Genomic DNA, 22752 nt, shown 5'->3' with positions numbered 1-22752 from the left:
GAAAGTGCTAAGGAAAGTGCATGGAAAACAACAAGAGAAATGAACCAAAATTATAGTTGTTATGGTCTTGGTTCCACTGGGCATGGTTCAAGCTAATAGCAGTCTTCCTTGACTTTTTTGGCTTAACATTTTGTCGGCACTTGCGAGTTAAATACTAGATATTCTCACACTGACTTTACCATTTCCAAAGTGTTTTTTTTTTTTTTTTGCTGAAATTGCTAAAAGCCTGCAATTAACATTTGATAATAATCCCCTTTTTTTTTTTTGGCTTAACTGAAATTGTAAATTATCAGTGTTAAAAAAGAAGCAGAAAATGTTGAGATTCCAATGGGAGAAATGTTCTAATAATAGTAAAAATGTGCAAAATAAATGTAATATTGCACTAAATTGCAATAATGACTAGATTCTTGTGGATTCCACTTTCAAGGATGCGGTCCAATCACATTCATATGATAGGTTTCAAATTTGCTAAAATGTAAGCTCTAAAATATTCATGCATCTTGAGCCTGAAGAGACTACAAAACTAAAGCATCTGAATAATAAGTTAAAAGCCCAAATCAACAACCAATTTCAAGAGTCAAATCAACATCTTAGTCAAGGTGAGAAAGTGAATGCAGATAAAAATTTTATGAACAAAGCATGAGCTTTTCACAATTTATAAGAATGAAAAAGAAACAGAGTATTAGAAATTAAAATTACCTGATTGCAGTGAAGAAAAGGGCCCAGACCCAGCTAAAAAGAAGAAGCAAATGCAATTCCCTTATCAACAGTAGAACCATGCCAGAAAAGGTGTAAATTCTGAGGGGCTAAGAAAATGGAAAGTAGGAAGAAATACCAAGAAGAAAAAGGGTAGGCACCAAGGAAGGTTAGTTCTATTATATTAATTCCTTTGGATGGCTTCATTTTCACCTAGCAATACCGTAGTAAGATTTTTACCCTTTTTTTTGTTTTCTCAATTCACAAATTTCAGGTAAAAATGAAATAATTGTGAGACTGAAACAATCCCCAATAACTGCCCCTCCACAGGCAGCACAAAAAATGATCAAATTATTTCTTACTTAAGGTGCTTCAGAACAGAATTGAATCCAAACACAAACAAGAAAAATCTTCAGGATGCTATTGTGTGCAAGTGTATAGAAGAATAAGAGTTGGTGGAGACCAATTAGTGAGCTTTTGTAGACTTAATGTACACAAACCTTTATCTGATATAAACTGAGGAAGCAATCATTCAATTTTTACACAGTGATTAGAACAATGTTCTGTTCATGTTTGCTGATCCGGATTGGTGCATGTCAATAGAACTCTTTTCCAACTTGTCCTTGAACTAATGTTACACCTACTGTTTGAAACATTCTATGGATTATATATATATCATCTATATATAAAAGTGTGAATTCTAAAAGTATTAATAGTGAACGACATAAATATCCTTATAAATTTCAAGAGATAACAAATTTACTTTTAAATTTCTAGCATTATTTATTTATTTAATAATGATTATTTGTCATTAAATATATAGCTTTTATTAGTTAGTTATTTAAATTTAAATCTAAAAGTGTTAAAAATGAATAACATAAATATTTTTATAAATTTTAAAAAATAACAATTTTATATTTCAATTTCTAGCATTTTTTATTTATTTAACAAAGATAATTTGTCATTAAAAATATAGCTTTTTATTTGTTTGTTATTTAAATTTAAATCAATTAAAAATTTACAAATAAAATTTATATCAAATTAAACTATATTAAAAATTTATTTGTGGGATATGGTGGGCTTGTTGTCAAAAATTAACTCAAATTTACTCTTATCTTTATTTTTAAAATTCTTTTGTTAAATTTCATAAGTAATAATTCAATCAAATTAATATAAAACACATTATCATCTTATGGGCTGTGGCATACTATGAATCTGTGATATTGAACAAAATATAGATAAAATTTTTTTTCTGTTTCTCAATTACTAATTGTTTTAGTTATTGTTTTAGTCTAAATTATTAGAACATAATGTGTATACCCTAAAACATTTAACTTTATCTTAAGTAAAGCATATAATTTTTCATTTTCAAGATATAATCTAATTTACTCTTGATCTTCTTTAATGGCACATATCATGAGTCTTTAAATATATTTATATTTTTGGTTTTATTTTTTTTAGATTAATTGAAATTAAAGTTCATACAAAATTATAAATTAAGTTATAAAAAAATTATTCAAAAAGAGTAATACGTGTATTATGGTAAAATTATATGTTTGATTATTTTTATTTTTATGATAAATATAAAATTTTATGTTTAATAATTGCAATGATTGATTATAATATTTTTAATTACTCTATGCAATCACGCCTTAACATTATAATGCTTAAATGAATGTTCATTTTATGAACAGAATCTCATGTACCCTTGAATTGTTACTAAACTTAGTTTTTATTTTATTTTCTATAGATTGATTCTATACTACACTTAAGTTAATTTCGGTCCATCCTTAATTTTTTATAGTTAGTGTTAAATATTTAGTACTTAAGATATTTTTATGAAACCAAAGTCAATATTGCTAAGAAACATTAATCTTGAAGAAAAGAAATTATTTGATATATTGTTAGTTGAATTTTTTTTATCTTCACAAGCGAGTTAAAAAATTAACACATCACTCTTTTTATTTTAATTTATTTTTTTAATATACTCTAAACCTAAAAGGTATATGTCATTCTACTAACTTCATTTGTGAAATTTAAAATTTATATTATCAATATATTTTATGATTTTTTCTTGAAAAATATAAATTTATTTTTTTCAATTAAGAATACTCTAACATATTTTTGTGTTTTGATAGTAAAAAATATTGACTAATTGTGCGTATTTTGTTGAATGATCAAAGCTTTGTTAGTTCTCTAATCAATTATTATATTCTTTGAAACACTAATGTTATAGTTCATTTCATTTTATTTGTTTATATACTTAAAGTATATGATTATTGATTTATATTCTTATCAAGAAAGTATCTATTTAATAATTATTTGTACTTTTATGAGTGTGTTTATTATATATAAATACATATATCATCTATGATATATACATAAAAAAAGTGAACTCAAAACAATATTAAAAGTGATTTTTTTAATTGGGTAGACTCCTATTAATAATACACTACATGCCAATCATGCATATTTAACTAATTCTTCAATTCATAAATAAAGGAAGACTTATAATTGAACTCATTAATTGCATGATAAAAAATTTGAAGTATGAAGATGCGAAATAAAATATATTTATTTATATAGTCTTATAATTAAGATAAAAAATTAACTCAATTGATAAAATTAAATTATATATATATACAAAAATAAGATAAATGAATCAATTAATATTTCATATAGATCCTAAGATTACTAAATTAGTCTTTTTATTACTCAATGAGTCAATATATCATAATATATATGAAAATGAAAAAAAAAAAAAAAAGAATTAGATTATAGATGATAGCGTGAACTCTGATTTTTTTTTTCAATTAATGTGTAAAAGGTACTTCATTTGGAATTTAACCAACTTTACTATACGTAGTTATTTAAATTTTAGCTAAAAATTTAGAATATTGACAAACATTTGCATATTTTAGATTTTATAACCTAATTTAAATATAAAATTTTATAATTAAGAAAATGTTTAATATATATCTATATTATATATAAATGTGATAATTTATTGAATTATCTCTACTTATTTTTATTTAATATTTTTTAGCAAATTAAAATATTGTCTACTTTTTATTTATTTTTTATTAAAATATCTTAGTTAAGTCATTCATACCCCACTTAATGTAAGCAATACTGCTAAAAGATTTAAAATAGTTTTTCTATATATGAATATTTTAGTGTTTGTAACACATTTTACCTATTAATATGTTCTATACAATTAAATTAATTATAGAGGATTTAGTGGTAAATAAATTATAACATAGTGGTAAATATATAATATTCCCTCTATCTTATTTTTTTTGTCTATCTTTTCTTTTTGGGATGTCCTAAAATTTTGTTTATGTTTTGTTTTAAACATCTAAAACTCTTACTTTTTTATATTTTAAATTATATTTTATGATTTTTTTTTTAAATTTCTAAAATTAAAAATCATAAAACTTTAATTTTATAAAAAAATTTTAATTTTAATATTAAATACATTAAAGTCAAAACTTTTTTTTTTAACTCCGTAAAAGTCAATACAAGACAAATAAATAAAGACAGAGAGAGTAATATAGTAGCAAATTATTAATAATTTTATTGTAAATTAGTGATAATTTAGACAACATTAGTAATAACTTTATATTTAATCAATGATAACTGTATATTAAATAATGAATAACTGAATAATAAATAAATAATAATTTAGTAGTAAATAATTGATAAGATAATTGTATGTCAATGATAACATAATAATAAATACATAATAATATAGTAGTAAATAACAAATAACTTACTAGTAAATTATTTATACATAATTGTAAATATATAATAATACAATAGTAAATTAAGGATAATTTAATAAAAATAAATGATAACTTAATAGTAAAGTAATGATAACTTAGTAGTAAATTAATAATAATTTAATAGTAAATAAGATTCAGTTTAATACTTCCTCCATTCTAGTAAAATTGTCACATTTTTATTTTTGTTGGTCAATTTTTTAACTTTAATAACTTATTATTTTATATTTATTATTGATAAAAATATGAAAAAAATTATATTTTAAAAAATTTAAATAAAGTAGTTTCTAAATATATGTTTTATAAAATTTGATTTATTAAAATATTTAAAATAATAGATGTCAAAATTAAAAAATTTTAACAAAAAAAAAGTCAACTGTGACAATTTAAGATAGAGAGAATAATAATTAATTGACAAATTTAGCGGTAAATCATAAAAAACTTAATAATAAATTAATGATAATTTAGTAGTAAATAATTTAGAACTTAGTAGTAATTAATAATTGAAAATTAAAAGTAAATCAATATAACTTAATAGTAATCGTCGATAAATTAATAGTTAATTAGTGATAATTTTGTATGGTAAATTAGTAATAACTTAATAATATATCAATAATAATTTAATAGTAAATAATTGATAACTTAGTAGTAAATCAATAATAATATAATAGTAAATACATAATAACTTAATAGTAAATCAATTATAATGTAATTGTAAATGCAAAATAGCATAGTAGTAAATCAATGATAACTTAATAAAAAAATAAATGATAACTTAATAGTTAATCATTGATAATTTAATAGTAAATCAATAATAAATTACAGATAACTTAATAGTAAATCTGTTTTAGTTTAATAGTAATTAAATTATAAACTTAGCAGTAAATCGTAAAGAACTTAGAAATAAATCAATAATAATTTAGTAGTTAATCACTAAAACTCAATAGTAAATAAATGATAACATGGTAGCAAATGCATAATAGTAAATAATAAATCATTGATAATTTTATAGTAAATTATTGATAATTTAGTAGTAAATCACTAATAATGTTATAGTAAATTATTGAAAACTTAATTGTAAATCAGTGATAATTTAGTAAAAATTAATAATAATTTGGTTGTAAATTAGTTAATTATTAACAACTTCTTAGTAAATCATCAATAACTTTATAGTAAATTAGTAATAATTTTATAATAAATTATAGTAAATTAGTCATAACTTTATAATAAATTATCTATAACTTAATAGTAAATTATTAATAATTTAGTAGTAAATCATTTATAATTTAGTAATAAATCATCTATAACTTAGTGATAAATTAATGATAATTTAGAAGTAATCAATGATAAGATAGTAATATGTAATTGATAACTTATTTGTTAATTAGTGATAACATTTTTCTATACTTAAAGTTACGAGTGATTGAACCTTGGTTACTAAAAAGACCAAAGTTAGAACTTTCATCATTAGGAACTAGAATAAACCTACCATGAACTTATTCATTAAAAAAATTTAGTAAAATAAAATTTAAATTTGAATGAAACAATGATGTTATTATATAAAAAGAAATTATCTCATTTATTGTAATTTATTGATAAATTAATAGTAAATCATAAATAACTTAGTAGTAATTCAGTTGATAACTTAGTAGTAAATAATTAATAACTTAATAGCTAATTATTAAAAAGTTAGTAATTGATCAATGGTAATTACTAAATGCATAATAATATAGTAGCAAATAATTGAATTTAGTAGTAAATCACTAATAACATACTCATAAATCATTTATAATTTAGTTTTATATCAATGATAATTTAGTAATAAATTAGTTGATCATTGATAATTTTATAGTAAATCATTTATAACTTCATAGAAAATTAGATATAACTTTATAACAAATAGTAAATCATTCATAACTTAATAGTAAATTATTGATAATTTAATAATAAATCATTAATAACATAATAATAAATTAGTTATAATAATATATCAGTGTTAATTTAGTCATAATTTATTGATAACTTAATATAAATCAATTATAATTAAGTTGTAAATCAGTGATAACAATAAATTAATTGGCTTAGTAGTAAAGTATGGATAACTTAATAATAAACTATTTATATTTTAATGGTAAATTAGTGATATAATTTAGTAGTAAATCATTGATAATATATAGTAGTAAATCATTGCTAACTTTTTTTTTTTTTTTTGGTTTTGGTTGAATATTAATATGGAGCTATATTTTTTTAATATGTGTAACATATTTGATTCATTTAAAAAATTATATTTATTGCCATTTAATACTAAGGTATTGAATTACAAATATTTGTGGATATCGTACACATATATAAATGATTAAAATAATATTCATATACCAATTACTATAACAACATAATTTTATTAAAAAAAAAATCAATTTTTGAAGTGAAAATTTGGAATGACTTTATCTAAATTTGTATGTCATTTATTGTTTACTTGATAATAAATTAATAGTAACTAAAGTAATCCTATATCTTTACTAAAAATAAATTGTTGTGTTATGTGGTATCCTTTATAACACTAATAGCAACTATATAAAAAATTATTGTCTTTAAAGATATTTTTAAAATAAAAGAAAGAAATAATGAGTCTAAACTTATTAGAAAACATCGTAGAAAAATTACGTATAAGTTATTTTCTCAAGTACATAATATTTAAAATTAAAATACCTGATCTAATAATACTAATAATAGTATGAATTCTATAAATTATAATTTTATAATAATATCGGTTAAATTGTGAATTTTTTGTATGACTTATACTAAATATATGATTAAGTATTCGTCAAATAAAGAAATTACTCTATTTTAAATAAAAAAGAGTTCAAATATTAAAACTATATTCATTATCAATTTTAAAGTCAAGATTTAAAACATAGTTTACCTTCAAAATATAATAATATCTTTTGATATTTATCTAAAATAGGTCATATCTTATTAATTTTAGAATTCTTATATTTCGTTATTTAACAAACAATAACAATATTGAACCAAATTCATTGAGAAGAGTATTTCAATATTCAAAGAACAACATAAAAATACCATTTGATTATGATAAGATATATCTTTAAGTAAAGTGTGTTATTTAAACTTTTATTATAACATATTTTAGTAAGTTATATATATTTGCGGCTTTTTAAGAAACCAATATTCGATATTAAAAGTAGTTTTAGTCAATATCCCTTGTAAATATATAAATAAACATCATTGATGATTACATGGAGATATTAATAATTTTGGATTGCTTCAAATCCTTTTTTTAAGAATATGTTTATGTGATTTTTTTTAATTAGTAAAATTCATGTAAGTATGCAATTTTTACTATAAAATTAAACTACAAAATGATTTATATGACATAATTAAGTACATATCAAAATGAGAGGTAACTAATCATGAAAAAGAAAACATCATATATTTACTTTATTTCAAGCAACAAAAACTTTATAACAAAATATTTCAAATCAAAATAAAGAATTTAAATTTTAATTAGCAAATAGATGAAAAGAAAGAGTTTCAATAAGTTCAACAATGATCGATTACCTCAAAATTTTATAAAATTGAAAATAAAAATCCACTACCAAAAAAGTTAAGAAAAAAAGCTCAAGAAAAAGTATAAAATAGAGAAGAAAGGAAAGTACAAAATTAGATTTGATTGTGATAGAAGATAATCTTATGAAAAAATTTAAAAAGAAAGGAAAATATATAAAAAATGAATGAAGATGATAATCTAAAAACAAATGACTTAAAAAAAAGTCAAAATAGAGAAAGATTAAATATTTATTTTTTATTAGAATTTTAATTTAAAATTTTTGTTATATTTATTTTTTTCAAACTTCAATTTATATTTTCAATTTAATTTAGTATGATGATAGTTATTTCAATTTTACTACTATAAAAGTAATAAAATTATTTTATTATGTTAGAATTATAATTTGATTAATAATTTCGTGCTATGCACGTAAAAGAAAACTAGTATATATATATATATATATATATATATATATATTTTGGAACTGGTAACTCTTTCAATTCTATGACCATCGTTGTACTCCTCCCATTCTCCAAACTCCAATCCTCTAAACACCATCATCCATCAAATATGCCCAAATTTTGTTCATAAGGTTCTTTGCAACTTCAAATTTTGAAATGAAATATCTTTACTTTGAAATACAGTCAACAACTTTGCAACAGAATTGAGAGTAACAGAATCTAGCTGACAGTCAAATAGAGAGCATTTAGTTTTCGATGATTAAAACAGACAATTTCTTAACATGTTTTTGTAACAGACTTGAAATAAAGTACATAGCCAACAAATTAATCTTACAGTAGGAAATAAAGGCAATTCTAAAGTTGGTGAAGATGATTTAAGCAAATTGAGAAGAACACTGGTGTTCAGCAGGTGAGTGAAATTCACTATTGCACTTCAATCCCAGAGTGAGCATTTCCCATTTCTAATCCTCAGGCAGGTAATGTATCTAGGAAAAGATAAGAGCAGAAAAAAAAAAAAGGAATTAGAATTATATATAATAACAATATAAAGCAAAAAAGAAAACATTAATCCTCAAGTTTGTTTTTGAAGAAATTATATCTAACTTAACGCATAGTTCTTTAAAATCATGGTGAAGATAAGGGCAACCTTTCATCTTATTTCAAAATGCGCTTTACTTGTTTATATGAATTTCAACAAAGCATTATCTATAAAGACTTTGAATTTAAACAAATCATTTTAAGGAATTGCCATAAAGAACTTGATGAAAACTTTTGTTAAAAAAGAATTAGTTTCATCAAGATAATTCAGAACAGAATTCAATCCAGATATGAGCAATTGAAGAATTTGACCAAATTTGTTCATCCTTACCTAAATTCTCACAAACCATATAAACATCAACGAGAAGGGCAGAAACATATTAGACTTGAAAAGCGCATGGATCAAAGGAGTTCCAAACATTAAAGTGTGTGAATTGTTGTTGTTGTTGCTGCTGCTGCCAAATAATCATAACAAATAATCCATGGTGTGCTGGAAAGATCTCTAAGAAAACTGGAAAGGTCAAGCATGAGATTAACATATTAGAAAGTGAAGAAAGAAAGAAAGAAAGAAAGAAAGAAAGAAAAGAAAGAACTAGAAAGAAGAACTAGAAAGAAGCTACCGTTCTAGTAAGGCATTTGGTCAAAAAAACAGAGACCGCTGTAGTGGTCAAGCATTTCTGCGAACAGGCAAATGTCAGTACCACTTTATAATGTAGGGTTCCAATAGGAGCTTGCCATTTCGATGGTCCCACTCCAACATGAAATTTCGGTGGTCCCAGTCCACCAATTCTCACCACTCTTTTGGATACGCTTCAATTTTTGTGCGGGAAGATTTGGAGGTATCCTCTTTAATTTTGGACAATCACATATAACAATCTCCTCAATAGAATCACAAACCATTACTCCATTTGCACCACAAATGCTCTTCAATTTTGGTAGATTCCTCAATTTCAATGTCTTTAATCTTGGAAGAGTAAGTTTGATGGCAACTCTATTTCTTTCTCCCTCCAATTCTGATTCTGATGCTATTATCTTTTCCATATCCCAACATTCAGCAACCAATAAAGTACTCAAATTTTGGAGGTTGTGCAGCACCCAATTGGACGAGAACAACTTTTTTATCTTTCCACAATGAGTTATATCAATATGAGAAAGAGAGGAAAAATTGTTATGTGGCACTGGGATAAACCATGAGAAAAATGACTCTTTTTCACACAAATCCACATTGCAGTCCCCAATAGTCAAAGCCTCAACATCTGATAGGATCTTAACACCATTTGTACAGATCATGTCACAACCTTTCAATTCAATGAATTTTTTCGAATCATGATACGAGTTATTGGATATAAATCGATCACCCACTAAAATGATGTATTGACGAGGCCATCTTTCTCGAGCATGCAAAGCTTGGGCATAACTGTTCCACTCATTCAAGTTAAAAAAACACCCTTCAAAGCTTTCCAACTTCCTCATTAATCCACCTCTTTCCTCTTCGCTCACCAATAATTTATAATCAAATCCAAATATTGCTAAGTACTGAAGGGATGTGAATTTTGCCAATATTCCATCGGCCATTTCTGTCATTTTCGTGTAATTCAAATCAAGATATTTGAGATTTACCAACCTTTCCATCCCATGAGGCATATCCTTGATTTTTGTTCTTCCAAGGTCTAACTTCCTTAAAGCTTGCAGTTTTGAACAAGATGGCACCTTCTCTAATTGTCTACAACAAGCAAGCAATAATGTAGTGAGAGTTTCCAAATTAGATATGGAATTTGGTAAACTCTTAATATGACTACGAGAAAGATCAAGAATCTTGAGGCCATGCATTTGCTCAAAGAAACACTCCGGAATACTCCGTACACCGCAGTTGGACAACAATAATGTTGTGAGATTTTGGCATTTTGGGGGTGGCATTTGGGATGGAATTTGTAATTGCCAATTCTCCATCAATGAAGCCTTCTCCAAATCTTCATTCCAATCTTGCAAATCAGGTATCCTTTTCAATTGTATGCCAGCTCTCACCAAGAATCGTGGTCTTACACTTGTGATGCGTAATGCCATGTCCCTTACAACGTCATGCAGCTTTACTCGACCTCTACCTTTATTACCGTTTTCTATCAAACAACTGTTTTTGAGTTTATTCAGTATGGTATGCCCCTTGTCAATCTCTGTTTGTATGCTATCCATTTCTTCCACAAGCCCTTCTGCAATCCACAGATTTATAAGCTTATCTGTATTTATTTCCCAATCTTCAGGATATAATGCACAGCAGAGGAAGCAATGCTTCACTTTTTCATCTTGTAAACGATCATAGCTGAACTGAAGTCGTTGAAATACCTTCTCTTCCATCTCATTCACAGTTTTTACATGTCTATTTAAATCATGGAGTGCATTCCTCCACTCATGAACGTCACATACACCCTTCATGCTGCTTGCTATTGTCACAATAGCCAAGGGCAAACCACCACATTCTTCAGCAACAGATTTCACATAGGGTAATAGATCTAGATGATTTAAAACATCTTGACCTACTTTTTCAGAGAACAAGCTCCATGCATCTGGTTTTGAAAGAGTAGATACTGTAACTTCTCGACAACCCAAATAGTGACACACCGTTCTCATTCGGGTTGTTATCACTAACTTACTCCCATTAGAAGGCTCTGGAATTCCTACTTCTTCGAGAGAAAAATTTTCCCATAGATCATCCAAGATTAACACAACCTTGCCTTTTTGAACCAACACATCATTTACCCTCCCTGCTTTTATTGTTTCATCTTCATCTTCATGAATGGGTACATCCATTGCACGTGCAATGCTGTTTTGTAATTTAGAGATGGTCATCTCCTTTGATACGGTGATCCATATAACTTTGTTGAATTTTTCTGTCTCTTTCAAAAGTTGGTTGTTTATGAGCTTCATAATGGTTGTTTTACCCACCCCTCCCAATCCACAGACTCCAATCTTTTGAACATCAGCACTCATCAAGTAGGCCCAAATTTCTTCCATACAAGTCTTTGCTGCTGCACCGAATAAAGTTGCCGTTGATAGAGCTTGTCCAATCCACCCAGGGTCGTCAACTACCAAACTATCAGGAAACTTACCCCGTTGATAAAGTTCCTCAACTTCCTGTAACTTCATGGAAACAATTCCTTTGAAGAGTCCACGTGAGATAGCAGTGCTTTCTCCAATTTTTTGTTCAAGGTCATGGATTTCACTGTCTATTAGTTCAACATTTCTGAGCCATAACTCAACTTCTTTCTTTAGTTTCTTTCTTGGATGCAACTCTGTGCTCCTTCTTAACCCCATATCTTCTTTTAGAGCATTTAGTCTCTCAAGTCTTCTCTTTAGGTCATTCGTTTTCTCATCAAGGTTTGTTGGAGTGTCCCAAAATTCATCAATTTTAGTAAGGAAGAAATCCATGGATGTAAGTCCCTACGTACATAAGAACAAATATGTATATCATAAACCATTTTGATGGACTTTATAACCATAAGCATGCAAATATATAGATGACATAAATTTCTAAGGAGCATGTTTTAATTAGACAAGTCGGTTGTTAAGGATGTGAATCGATAATATATATTCTTTGACTCCTCTGGACTCTGGAGATGGTGTCTTACAAAAGCCTTGCAGCCTTTATATTGTTGTGGATAACTTCTATTATACCATATTACCATGTTTTTTTTGCTATAAACATTTCTAAGTGAATTTTCATGGATCTATAACATTCTGGTCTTGCCGATTTCTTCCTTTCAAAGCTAATAATTGCTTTTTTCAACTTATATCACCAAAACACAGCTCTCAAGTACTAAAAAGTTAGAACCTTGACCTTAAATACTGTTATCAGTTATCAAGGCCGTTATTATTACTATCACTATTTCCAAAACTTAAAGCCAATTAATTTCAACAATCTTCTAAGCCTTGTTTTTTTTTTTTTTTTTATTTACTATTATGTGATTGCATGATCATAATATTCATGTCTAACTAAACACAAAACTAAAAAATTAAAATGAAAATCTTAAAAAAAGAATTTTAAAAAGCCAACAGCAATAGTGAAGAGGAAAAGTAGTAGCATTAATCAAAAAGAGAAGAGAAAACAAAATCATGACATGCATGAAAAAGAAACAGAATACAGGAAATTAAATTACCTACCTTGAGTTGAGCTACTAGATTCGGTGATGCTTCTGCAAGGCCTTGAATAGAAAAGAAAAAAAGAAAGCAGTGAAGAAAAGAGAAGAACCCAGGTAGAAGAACTGTATAGAGCAAAGAAATAGTGAATCATCTACTGGTAGAAGGCTATGTAAATCACTGTTAGCAACTTGATTGATATTCATTCAAGGAAACAAGATGAAGGTGGGATTTAGGAAGTAGAAAAGAAAGTGCTTAGGACAGTGCAATGAGAACACGAGTACAAATGAACCAAAATGATGAGTAAAATTGTTATGGTCTTGGTGCCACTTTCACGTGGGTGTCATGGGGAATGACTAAAGCAAATTATGAGTCACTTGTCATGATCATGGTGCCACTTTAATGGTAGGTGCCATAGTGCATGATTAAAGCAAAAAGTATCCTTCGTTTATTTTTATGGCGTAGCATTTTGTTTTCACACGACAGATCCACGACCGATGATAAAGCAGAACAACCATTAATACATTTTCTGCTGTAAACGTGTAATACTCTGGCCCAAATGATAATTGAGTTAGATTATTATCAAATTTTATTAATAAATTAAAAAATTAATTATTAAAAAAAAGTAATATATGCATTTTAAGAAAAGAAATTTGTCATCGTAAAACAAAAAAAAAAGTAGAACTCTTCTTTTTTATATTACTTAAGTTAAAAGAGTATGAAAAATTAAGTTAAAGATCTAAAGCAGACTAAAATCAAGTTAATTTTTAAAAATGAGTATATGTCATCTTTTTATTTAGAAAAATATTATATTGATTGTTATTATTTAAAATTGAAGTTTAAAAAAAAATTAAAAAAATTATAAAATCTTTCATTAATCTTCATGATCAATTTGGTAAATTATTGAGTTTTGTTTACTTCATGTTATTAAGATTTAATGATGATTATTGACTTTATTTTAAAGGCTAAAAGTGAAGATTTAAGTTTTTAAAGATTAAAGAAAAAATTTTATTTTTGAATGAGATACTATTATCTATAATAGTGAATTTAAATGGATTCCATATTAATGGATATATTGTTACTATAAGAATTATATAATGTTGGAATGCTTATTGAATTTACTTTCTAACAAAACAAATGAAAGTCAATTCTAAATTTTTTATGAAGAGTTATCTAATTTTTATTTAAAAATATGCAGATTGCATAATAGCAGTATCAGTGATGAATTACGAAAATTATCTTAAATTTTATAAAAGGGATTACAGATTAAGCCATATATCTTTGGAAAGTTTATTGAGTTTATTTTTCAATAATACAAGTGGAAAGTTTATTGAGTTTATTTTTCAATAATACAAGTGGAATTTCCTACAAATAAATACGTAATTTTTATTAAAAGATATATATACATGCTATGTAGCAATATATGAGGAGATTATAAAATTTATTAAAATTAATATTTTATTGTAAGCATGTAAATATATAGATGCAGTAAATTTCTAAGGAACATATTTAATTAGACAAGTCGGTTATTAAGGATGTGAATCAATATTATATATTCTTTGACTCCTCTGGACTCTGAAGATAGTGTCTTACAAAAGCCTTGCAGCCTTTATATTGTTGTGGATAAATTCTATTATACCATATTACCATGCATTTTTTGCTATAAACAATTCTAAGTGAATTTTCATGGATCTATTACATTCTGGTCTTGCCGATTTCTTCCTTTCAAAGGTAATAATTGCTTTTTTCAACTTATATCACCAAAACACAGCTCTCAAGTATTAAAAAGTTAGAGCCTTGGCCTTAAATACTGTCATCATTTATCAAGGCTGTTATTATTACTATTATTATTACCAAAACTTAAAGCCGAAGTGATTAATTTCAACAAATCTTCTAAGCTTTGTTTTTTTATGTCAACGAACTACAAAATTAAAAAAGTTAAAATGAAAATCTTAAACAAAGAAGTTTAAAAAGCCAACATCAGTAGTGAAAACGAAAAGTAATAGCATTAATAAAAAAGAGAAGAGAAAACAAAATCATGACATGCATGAAAAAGAAAATGAATACAGGAAATTAAATTACCTACCTTAATTTGAGCTACTAGACTGGCTGATGCTTCTGCGAGACCTTGAATAAAAAGAAAAAAAAAAAAAGCAGTGGAAAAAAGAGAAGAACTCAAGTAGAAGAAGTGTATGGAGCAAAGAAACAGTGAATCAACTACTGGTAGAAGGCTATGAGAATCAGTGTTAGCAACTTGATTGATATTGACTCAAGGAAAAAGGATGAGGATGGGATTTAGGAACAAGAAAAGAAAGTGCTAAGGAACGTGTAAAGAAAAGACGAGTACTAATGAACCAAAATTATGAGCATACTAATGAACCAACATTATGGTCTTGGACCCACTTTCATGGTGGGTGCCATGGGGAATCATTAAAGCAAATTATGAGTCACTTGTTAAGGTCATGGTGCCACTTTCGTGGTGGGTGCCATAGTACATGATTAAAGCAAATAGTTTCCTTCTTTGATTTTTTTCGCATAGCATTTTGTTTTCACACGACAACGGGTGGAATCCATGACCAAAGACAAAAGAGAACAGCCTTTCATAGATTTTCTGCTGTAAACGGGAAAATATTAGGCAGATCTGTCTCTTGAGTCAGTTAACCAATCATCAATCACCATATTATCTGGAAAATTCACATTCTTATCATAACCGTGACTTTACCAAATCTAATATTATTATTATTTTCTTCGTCTAAACAGTGAAAGAAAAAGCTTCAGAGTTGTCAATGATTTTTTTCTTTATGCACTTTCCTTTTTCTCTTTTTTTTTAATATAATTATTTTTACAAAATATCAAGCTTTTGAGCTCAATTTTTTACTTCCAATCTTTCGGTCAAAAAAAAAAAAAGAGAAAAAGCAAAAACAAATTCCCATCCATCCTATCTTATGATTAGTTTCCGAGCAGCTTCAATTCTAGGATTAATATTGAATCTATATGGAGCCCTGCAATTCAAAACAACTAATCATAATATGATAGAATAAGAATAACCCAAAAGGAAAAAGGTCTGTGAAATTACTATGAAACAGCACTTGTATTCTTAACTTTGATGTCCACAAAACAGCAAACAGGGAGGGCTGACCTGCGATTGTGCAAATCAACTGTTCTGAAAGTTTGCAGTAATATTCTGTTAATGTAATTGCAACAACAAGAAGGTGAGATTCAAACTCATTTTTCCCAAATACTATTGCTTGTGTGTAGCTTTACATATTTATATAGAAAATAAATATGCAAAATAATGATAATTTTAATTTAATTTATAATATTTTATTAGACATAATTACGATTTAGCTTAAATGGTTTTAATTAATAAAGTTTAAATTCCGTTGAACATCATTTGATCAAGTTGCAACGATTTGAAATATCAAATGAGAGGTCGGTTATTTTTTAAATAATAACACTTTTAAATATGAGTGATCCAAATATTAGTTTATAAAGTTAAATTAAAAATATTACTAATTACGAGATCTTTTGATAAGGTCAAAAATATTACTAATTATTTCTGATATTCGTAGTGCTTAAAACTCTTTGTAATTGCCTTCAATTTGAGAAAAGTGACTTTTTTTTTTCATGTATAGAATTAAGTAAATTAGCATTGATATGTATATCATATTTACCAAAACACATCATCTCAAAACCTCAATCCAACTGAATGTTGTCTTCAGAAAAAGGTATAAACTAAGGTTAAAAAAATGATTAAACACAGTTCAAATCTCAAAATGATTTTTATGTTTGGAAGGTGCAAGGTGAACTAATTTTTTTCCGTTTTATTCTCTACCATGTCCATGTGTTTCTTTCCATGGTTGGAGGCTAAGTTGCATGGTTACAATTACACTAACTGAAATTGATCAAAAGTTAAATTTGAATGCCAATAACTGCGCTGCTAGAGCAAAAGTGTAAGCTGTTGGAGGCCACCCAATCTTCAGCTTCCAACTCCCAAATTAATTACTTTGGGCTGTCCATAGCTATATGATTTATATTTTTAGGTATGGAGTGGACGCATGCAAAGTAAACTGAAATTCTTGGCAGAGAAAACTTGGCAAAGCCAGCGTTCTGAGTAAGAAAATGAGAATAATTTGCTCAGAGTTTTATTACACGTTTTGAATGAGAAACAAAGTACATAGGCAACAAATATTACAATAGTAAACAGAGGCAATTCTAAAGTTGGAGAAGATGATTCAAGCAAACTGAAAAGAACACTGGCGTTCAACAGAGGGATGAAATTTACTATTCTACATTGCTTCAATCCCAGAGCGAGCAATTGCCATTTCTAATATCTCCCGCTGGTAATGTATCTAGCAAAAGGTAAGATGAGAAAAACATGAATTAGAATTGTACATAAGAATATTAAAAAAAAAAAATTTCTAGCTTAATACATAGTGTAGACACCATATTTGATCCGAGTCTAAGGTCATTGGGTTTAATCCAATAGGGTTTGGGCTTAAGCTTATTGGGTCTGATTCAAGATTCAATTAGCTGGTCCAATTGACTTTTATTTTTATTTTTATTATTTGTCTATTTATTAATATATATTTTTTATTTTATTTTTATCTATTAATATTTTTATTATTTATCTGCTTTTATTATTTATTATTATTATTTATCTATTTCTTTTATTTATCTAATTATTTTTTTTATATCTATTAATATATTTATCTTTTTTATTTTGATTAATTTTCGGTTAAGATTAGGATTAGGATAAAAAAATTAGAATGAATTTGATCGTAATTTGGGAATTGGCAGAGTTGGAATTGGATTCAAAAATTGAATCCAAATCCCATAAGGAGTTAGGATTGATCAGAAATTATTCTGATCAATCCCTATAAATAGGTCCATAAATCACATATAAGACACACAGGAATCAGGGAGAAAAAAAGAAAACAAAAAGGTGAAACGGAAGCAAAAAGTGTTTAGAGTGAGATTTGAAGTTTTTGATGGCTTTTCCCAAATTCTGGTATTTGGAATCTGGAATCGTTTAGAGAGAAGAAGGAGAAAAGAAGGGAAGAGAGATAAGAGGAGAAAAGAATTCTAAAAAAAAATCGATCTTCAGTCTTATATATCATTCCCAAAACGACATCATTTTTGTGTTAGTAAACCCATAGGATCCGCGCGTTTTACCAAGATCCGACCCGACCCGTAGCGCACCCGAATCAGTGACTCATTTTTTCGCCTAGGTTCATGCCGAGTCGAGCCGAGCCGAGATCTCGAGCCGCGCATCTGAGCCGTGATTTTTGGTCTTGAGCCGAGCCGTTTTCGGATTTTTGGTATTTTCTTATTTATTTTATTTTATTTATTTGTTTTACTTGTTTTTTTTTATTTTATCAAAATAAAATAAAATAATAAAAATAAAATTTTAGAAATAAATATTAATTATCTAATGATGGAATTTATAAAAATTTCAAATAAAAATTTTTATAAAATTCTTAGGTGAGAAATTTTGTCTAGATTTGTCCCAAATTGTGGAATAATATAGATAAAATTTCAATAACAATAATTAATATATATTTTCAAACAAAAAAATTAAAAGCATAAAAAGCATAAAAATATAAAATTTTTTAGGAATTCAATACAAATTACCCAAATATGAGATTTTTAAAAATTTCAATTGGTAAATTCTTGAGAAATCTCTAGATTACAAATTTCTTCTAAATTTGGCTCAAATGGTGGAATGATTAGATGAAATTTTAATACAAGTAATTGTATTCTTTTCCACATAAAAATTTGGATTGAAAATATTTTATAATTATCTAAGGATGAGATTCTTTGAAATTTCAAATGATAAATTTTTAAGAAATCTCTAGGTGAGAAATTTTCTCTAAATTTGGCCCAAATGATGGAATAATTTAGATGAAATTTCAATAAAAATAATTATCATATTATTTTCTTTCCAAGGAAAAAAGAGAAAAAAATAAATTTCTAAATAGACCCAAATGGTGAAAATTTTAGAAATTCAAAAGAAAAAATATTTCTAATTTGACCCAAATGGTGGAATAATTAGATTTATTTCCAAAATAAAAAAATAAATAAATCATTTTCCGACAACGGAGCCTTTTCAAGAAATCAAATGGGATTCTTGAATACTCTTGAGGTGAGGAAGAATTTTTTTAAGAGTACTACCAGATTGATGGAAAATCTTAAAAATTGTTTCCAATATTTAACATAAAATTTGAAGCTATTAGATTTTAAACCTTAGGATAAATTCGAAATAATATGGTACCATCCTTTGGATGGGTATGTGGGGGTACTATAACCTTCCCCACATGTAACCAAACTTTCGAATCCTGTTCTAGTTCGTAAACCTGAACCTATTCTTTTAAGGACCTTTAGTCAAGCTTAGGAGTTCCTTAAAAGGATAGATTCCCTAGGTGACCAATCGCACCTAGATAAAAAAAGATTGGTGGTGACTCCTTCAAGTCAATGTCTAGCGATAGATCCTTGGATCTAGACATTATGACAGCTTGGCGACTCTATTAGGGACAGTAGAGAGTCAAGCCATAATTTTTGAATTTATCTTATCCTTTGAACTAATGGCTTTAAGTTATTTGTTTACTAACATTTTTTTTTTTTGGTTTCTTATTTGATTTATGGGATTGATAATTTTGTGTTCCTTCACACACACACACTATCATATGCATTTGCATTACATGAGCTCTATACCCAGGCTCAATCCCTCTTAGGAAGAAGTAAAGTACCTACACTCTCGTGAGATGATAATCTCCGTAATGGCTAGCGAAATACTCTCACTCAAATTGAATCCTTTTTGTTGGTAGCCTATGATGGGTGAGGATTGGACTACCTTACTAGTCTGTGATGGACAATGATGTAAGGAACAATTTGAAAACCTTTTAGTGGTCAAAATTTTCTAACCCTGCATATAGTTCACCCCTAAGAAACCCACTTAAGCCTTTTCTATCCATCAATAGATACAACCTAAAATTAGGACACAAAAAGGAACAATTTGTTATCTAACCATTTTGTCTGCTTGATTTTGTGCATCTATATTTCATTTCATTCTCATGTTCTAGCATTTGATTCTATGCATTATCTCTATTCTCATGTTCTAGCATTATCATATCATGATCATATTTAACACTATCGTTTGCATCATTTTAATATAGGAAATATTTGTCGCATATCAGTTATTGATAAATCAGATCTCACACTTACATTCATGGAAAGCCAAATACAACCAAAGTCTATATTAGTCCATTATGAGTTTGCTCATCAATTGAAAATTAAGTCAGAAGAAGGTCAAAGAAAATAAGGAGATTGCTTGCATAAGATTTTATTTCATCATTACCCGAAAGAGTTCATCTAGAGCTATGATAAAATGATCTATCCGACTTAAGCAGTATATGGGGATACATGAATAGAATAAGATAGGAGGAATTTGAGAATAGATATGGAGACATAGCTTCACTGCTACAGGTGTAAGTGGATAATAATTTGATTAGGGCTATCATTCAGTTTTAGGATCCTTCATATAGATGTTTTATTTTCAATGAAGGAGACATGATGCCTACAATTGAAGAGTATATGGTCATACTTCGCTTCGATCTAGCAAACCCAAACAAGATTTACTGAGCCAACAAGGTGGGCTATCGTAAAAAATTAGTGCAAATGCTTAGACTTAGTTTACCTCAAGTCGATTCATGTGTAAAGATAAAGGGTGAAAGTAAGGCTATTCCATGAAGTTTTTTACGAGATTTCATCCAGGGGCACATAGATGATGATCAGGGATTAGTAGCTATGGCTATAGCTTTATATGGATTGGTGATCTTTTAGAGAGTCATCGGATATGTTGATGTTGCAGTGGTGGATTTTGTTGATCAATTAGCATATCAGGTCAATGCAGCGCCAACCATTTTGGCAGAAACCATTCGATCTCTAAACTTTTGTCTCAGAAATGGTAAAGATCGATTTAATGGATGTTTACAGTTACTTTATGTATGGATCAAGAGTCACATGGAATGTAAAGAAAGTCAATTTTACAAGTCATACCTTCGTTCCAGTATCCCTATCAAAGAATTTTGTTATAGCACATGGCCTCAAGCAAAGTCAAAAGAAGAATGGGTTTTCTATTTTCGAGCCCTTGATAGTCAAGGGATAGTTTAGAGAGCACCTTGGATGCATCATGATACGGTGTTATACAGTTGTGGAAATCAACCACGGGTGTTTTTATTAGGCCTATGGGGTGCTATTACTTATGCTTTAGATTTAGTGAGAAAATAATCTGGGTGTGAGCAATTCATTCCAAAAACCTATGGACTTAACTAAGGGGAGTTCTCATTCACTGATAAAGAGGCATGTGGAATGGTTGAAAAGATCAAGAAAGCATGGAAGCAAACCACTAGGGTTAACCAATGGAGGTTTACTTATGACGTCACTCTAGAATATAGTGTATGGCATGCGAAGAGGGGAAAAGACATTATGATTCCCAGTGAACAGTTAGGGCATTCCCCAAAACCCATTCTTCAAGATCCTTTGCTTAAAATGAAAACAACTAAGAGAAAACTTCAGTCTAAGAAAGATGAGTTAGAATAAGGAAACAAGCAATTGAAGATAGAAATGAGAGAGTGTTCACGACTTTAAGAACTGAAAATCCAGAGCCTTACAGAGTAAAAAGATCAATGGAGAGCCTTATTTCATGATTTAGATATGACACATTCATCAGTCACACCCAAGCTTGCCTGACTTTTAAAAAAAAATGAATTGTTAAAAGCGAGGGTGGAGGAAGAGCAAAAGGCTATTGCTAGGGCACATAGACATAGCCAAATGCTACAAGAAATAATGGATCGGCATACAGCACAAGTAGAAGCTTTGTCTGATGAATGCAGGAAACAAGCTCAACAGAGTGAGTTATGAAAAGACATGTGTACAAAAAAATAAAGGCATCTAAGGCATTTGTTTGATCAAATATGCATTGTTGCAGACAAAGCATCAGAAATGGAAAAAAAGTGAAAAGTTTGAAGGCTATGGTGCAACCAGTGGGAGTGCATGGGCGACATTTACTTGATTTTCTAGATGAGGTATAAAATCATTACCAACAAGCTAGGAAGTTTATAAGGAGGCATTAGAAATAAAGAATGATGTTTAGGACTTTAGAATATTGCTTTGACTTTATTAAGATGTAATTTTGAAATTTTATTTAATAAAGTTTCAAAGGGAGATTTCTTTTATCAATATCGATGATGTGGCAAACATTAGTACATTTCATGCATACATTTGCATGTCATACATAGTTTCTAATTGTAATTGTGATGCTAAAGGTTCAAGGATAGCTCCATCTAGCATAAACTCCGTCCACTGATATAATATAAGAGCTAGGGCCAGACAAATGGAGCAAGAAAATTCTCACCGATTTGAAAAACTAGAAAAAGCTCAGGAAAAGATTAAGAATGAGTTAAGTAAAATTTTGGATGCTCTCAATAAATTAAATAAGGGGAAATGAGTAGAAGAGAACACAAGTTATTAAGGCCCTACATCGCAAGAAGTGACTGACCCCCTATATCCACCTGAT

General features: G+C 27.7%; 1 protein-coding gene across 3 annotated transcripts; it reads right to left on the bottom strand.

Moving 5' to 3' along the window:
- Positions 1-8731: 8731 nt before the first annotated feature.
- On the bottom strand, positions 8732-15523 carry LOC149519193 (disease resistance protein At4g27190-like). Of its 3 annotated transcripts, none has more exons than XM_089759708.1 (5): positions 15262-15523; positions 13200-13300; positions 9665-12479; positions 9376-9555; positions 8732-8992 (listed from the first exon to the last, which is right to left on the bottom strand). In XM_089759708.1, the coding sequence occupies exon 3, from the start codon at positions 12465-12467 to the stop codon at positions 9750-9752; it is 2718 nt and encodes a 905-aa protein (XP_089615834.1). In that variant the 5' UTR covers positions 12468-12479; positions 13200-13300; positions 15262-15523; the 3' UTR covers positions 8732-8992; positions 9376-9555; positions 9665-9749. The 3 variants fall into 3 exon arrangements, with proteins under 3 accessions (XP_089615834.1, XP_089615835.1, XP_089615833.1); XM_089759709.1 differs by having other exon boundaries at positions 13200-13240; positions 15262-15522; XM_089759707.1 differs by lacking the exon at positions 15262-15523 and having other exon boundaries at positions 13200-13503.
- Between the last annotated feature and the right edge of the window lie 7229 nt (positions 15524-22752).

Source organism: Durio zibethinus, chromosome 4 (assembly GCF_047325235.1).
Source record: "Durio zibethinus cultivar Kanyao isolate XHJ-2024 chromosome 4, ASM4732523v1, whole genome shotgun sequence".
Taxonomy (NCBI): Eukaryota; Viridiplantae; Streptophyta; class Magnoliopsida; order Malvales; family Malvaceae; genus Durio; species Durio zibethinus.
The sequence above is the reverse complement of the archived record's forward strand: the minus strand, read 5'-3'. Positions and strand labels throughout refer to the sequence as shown.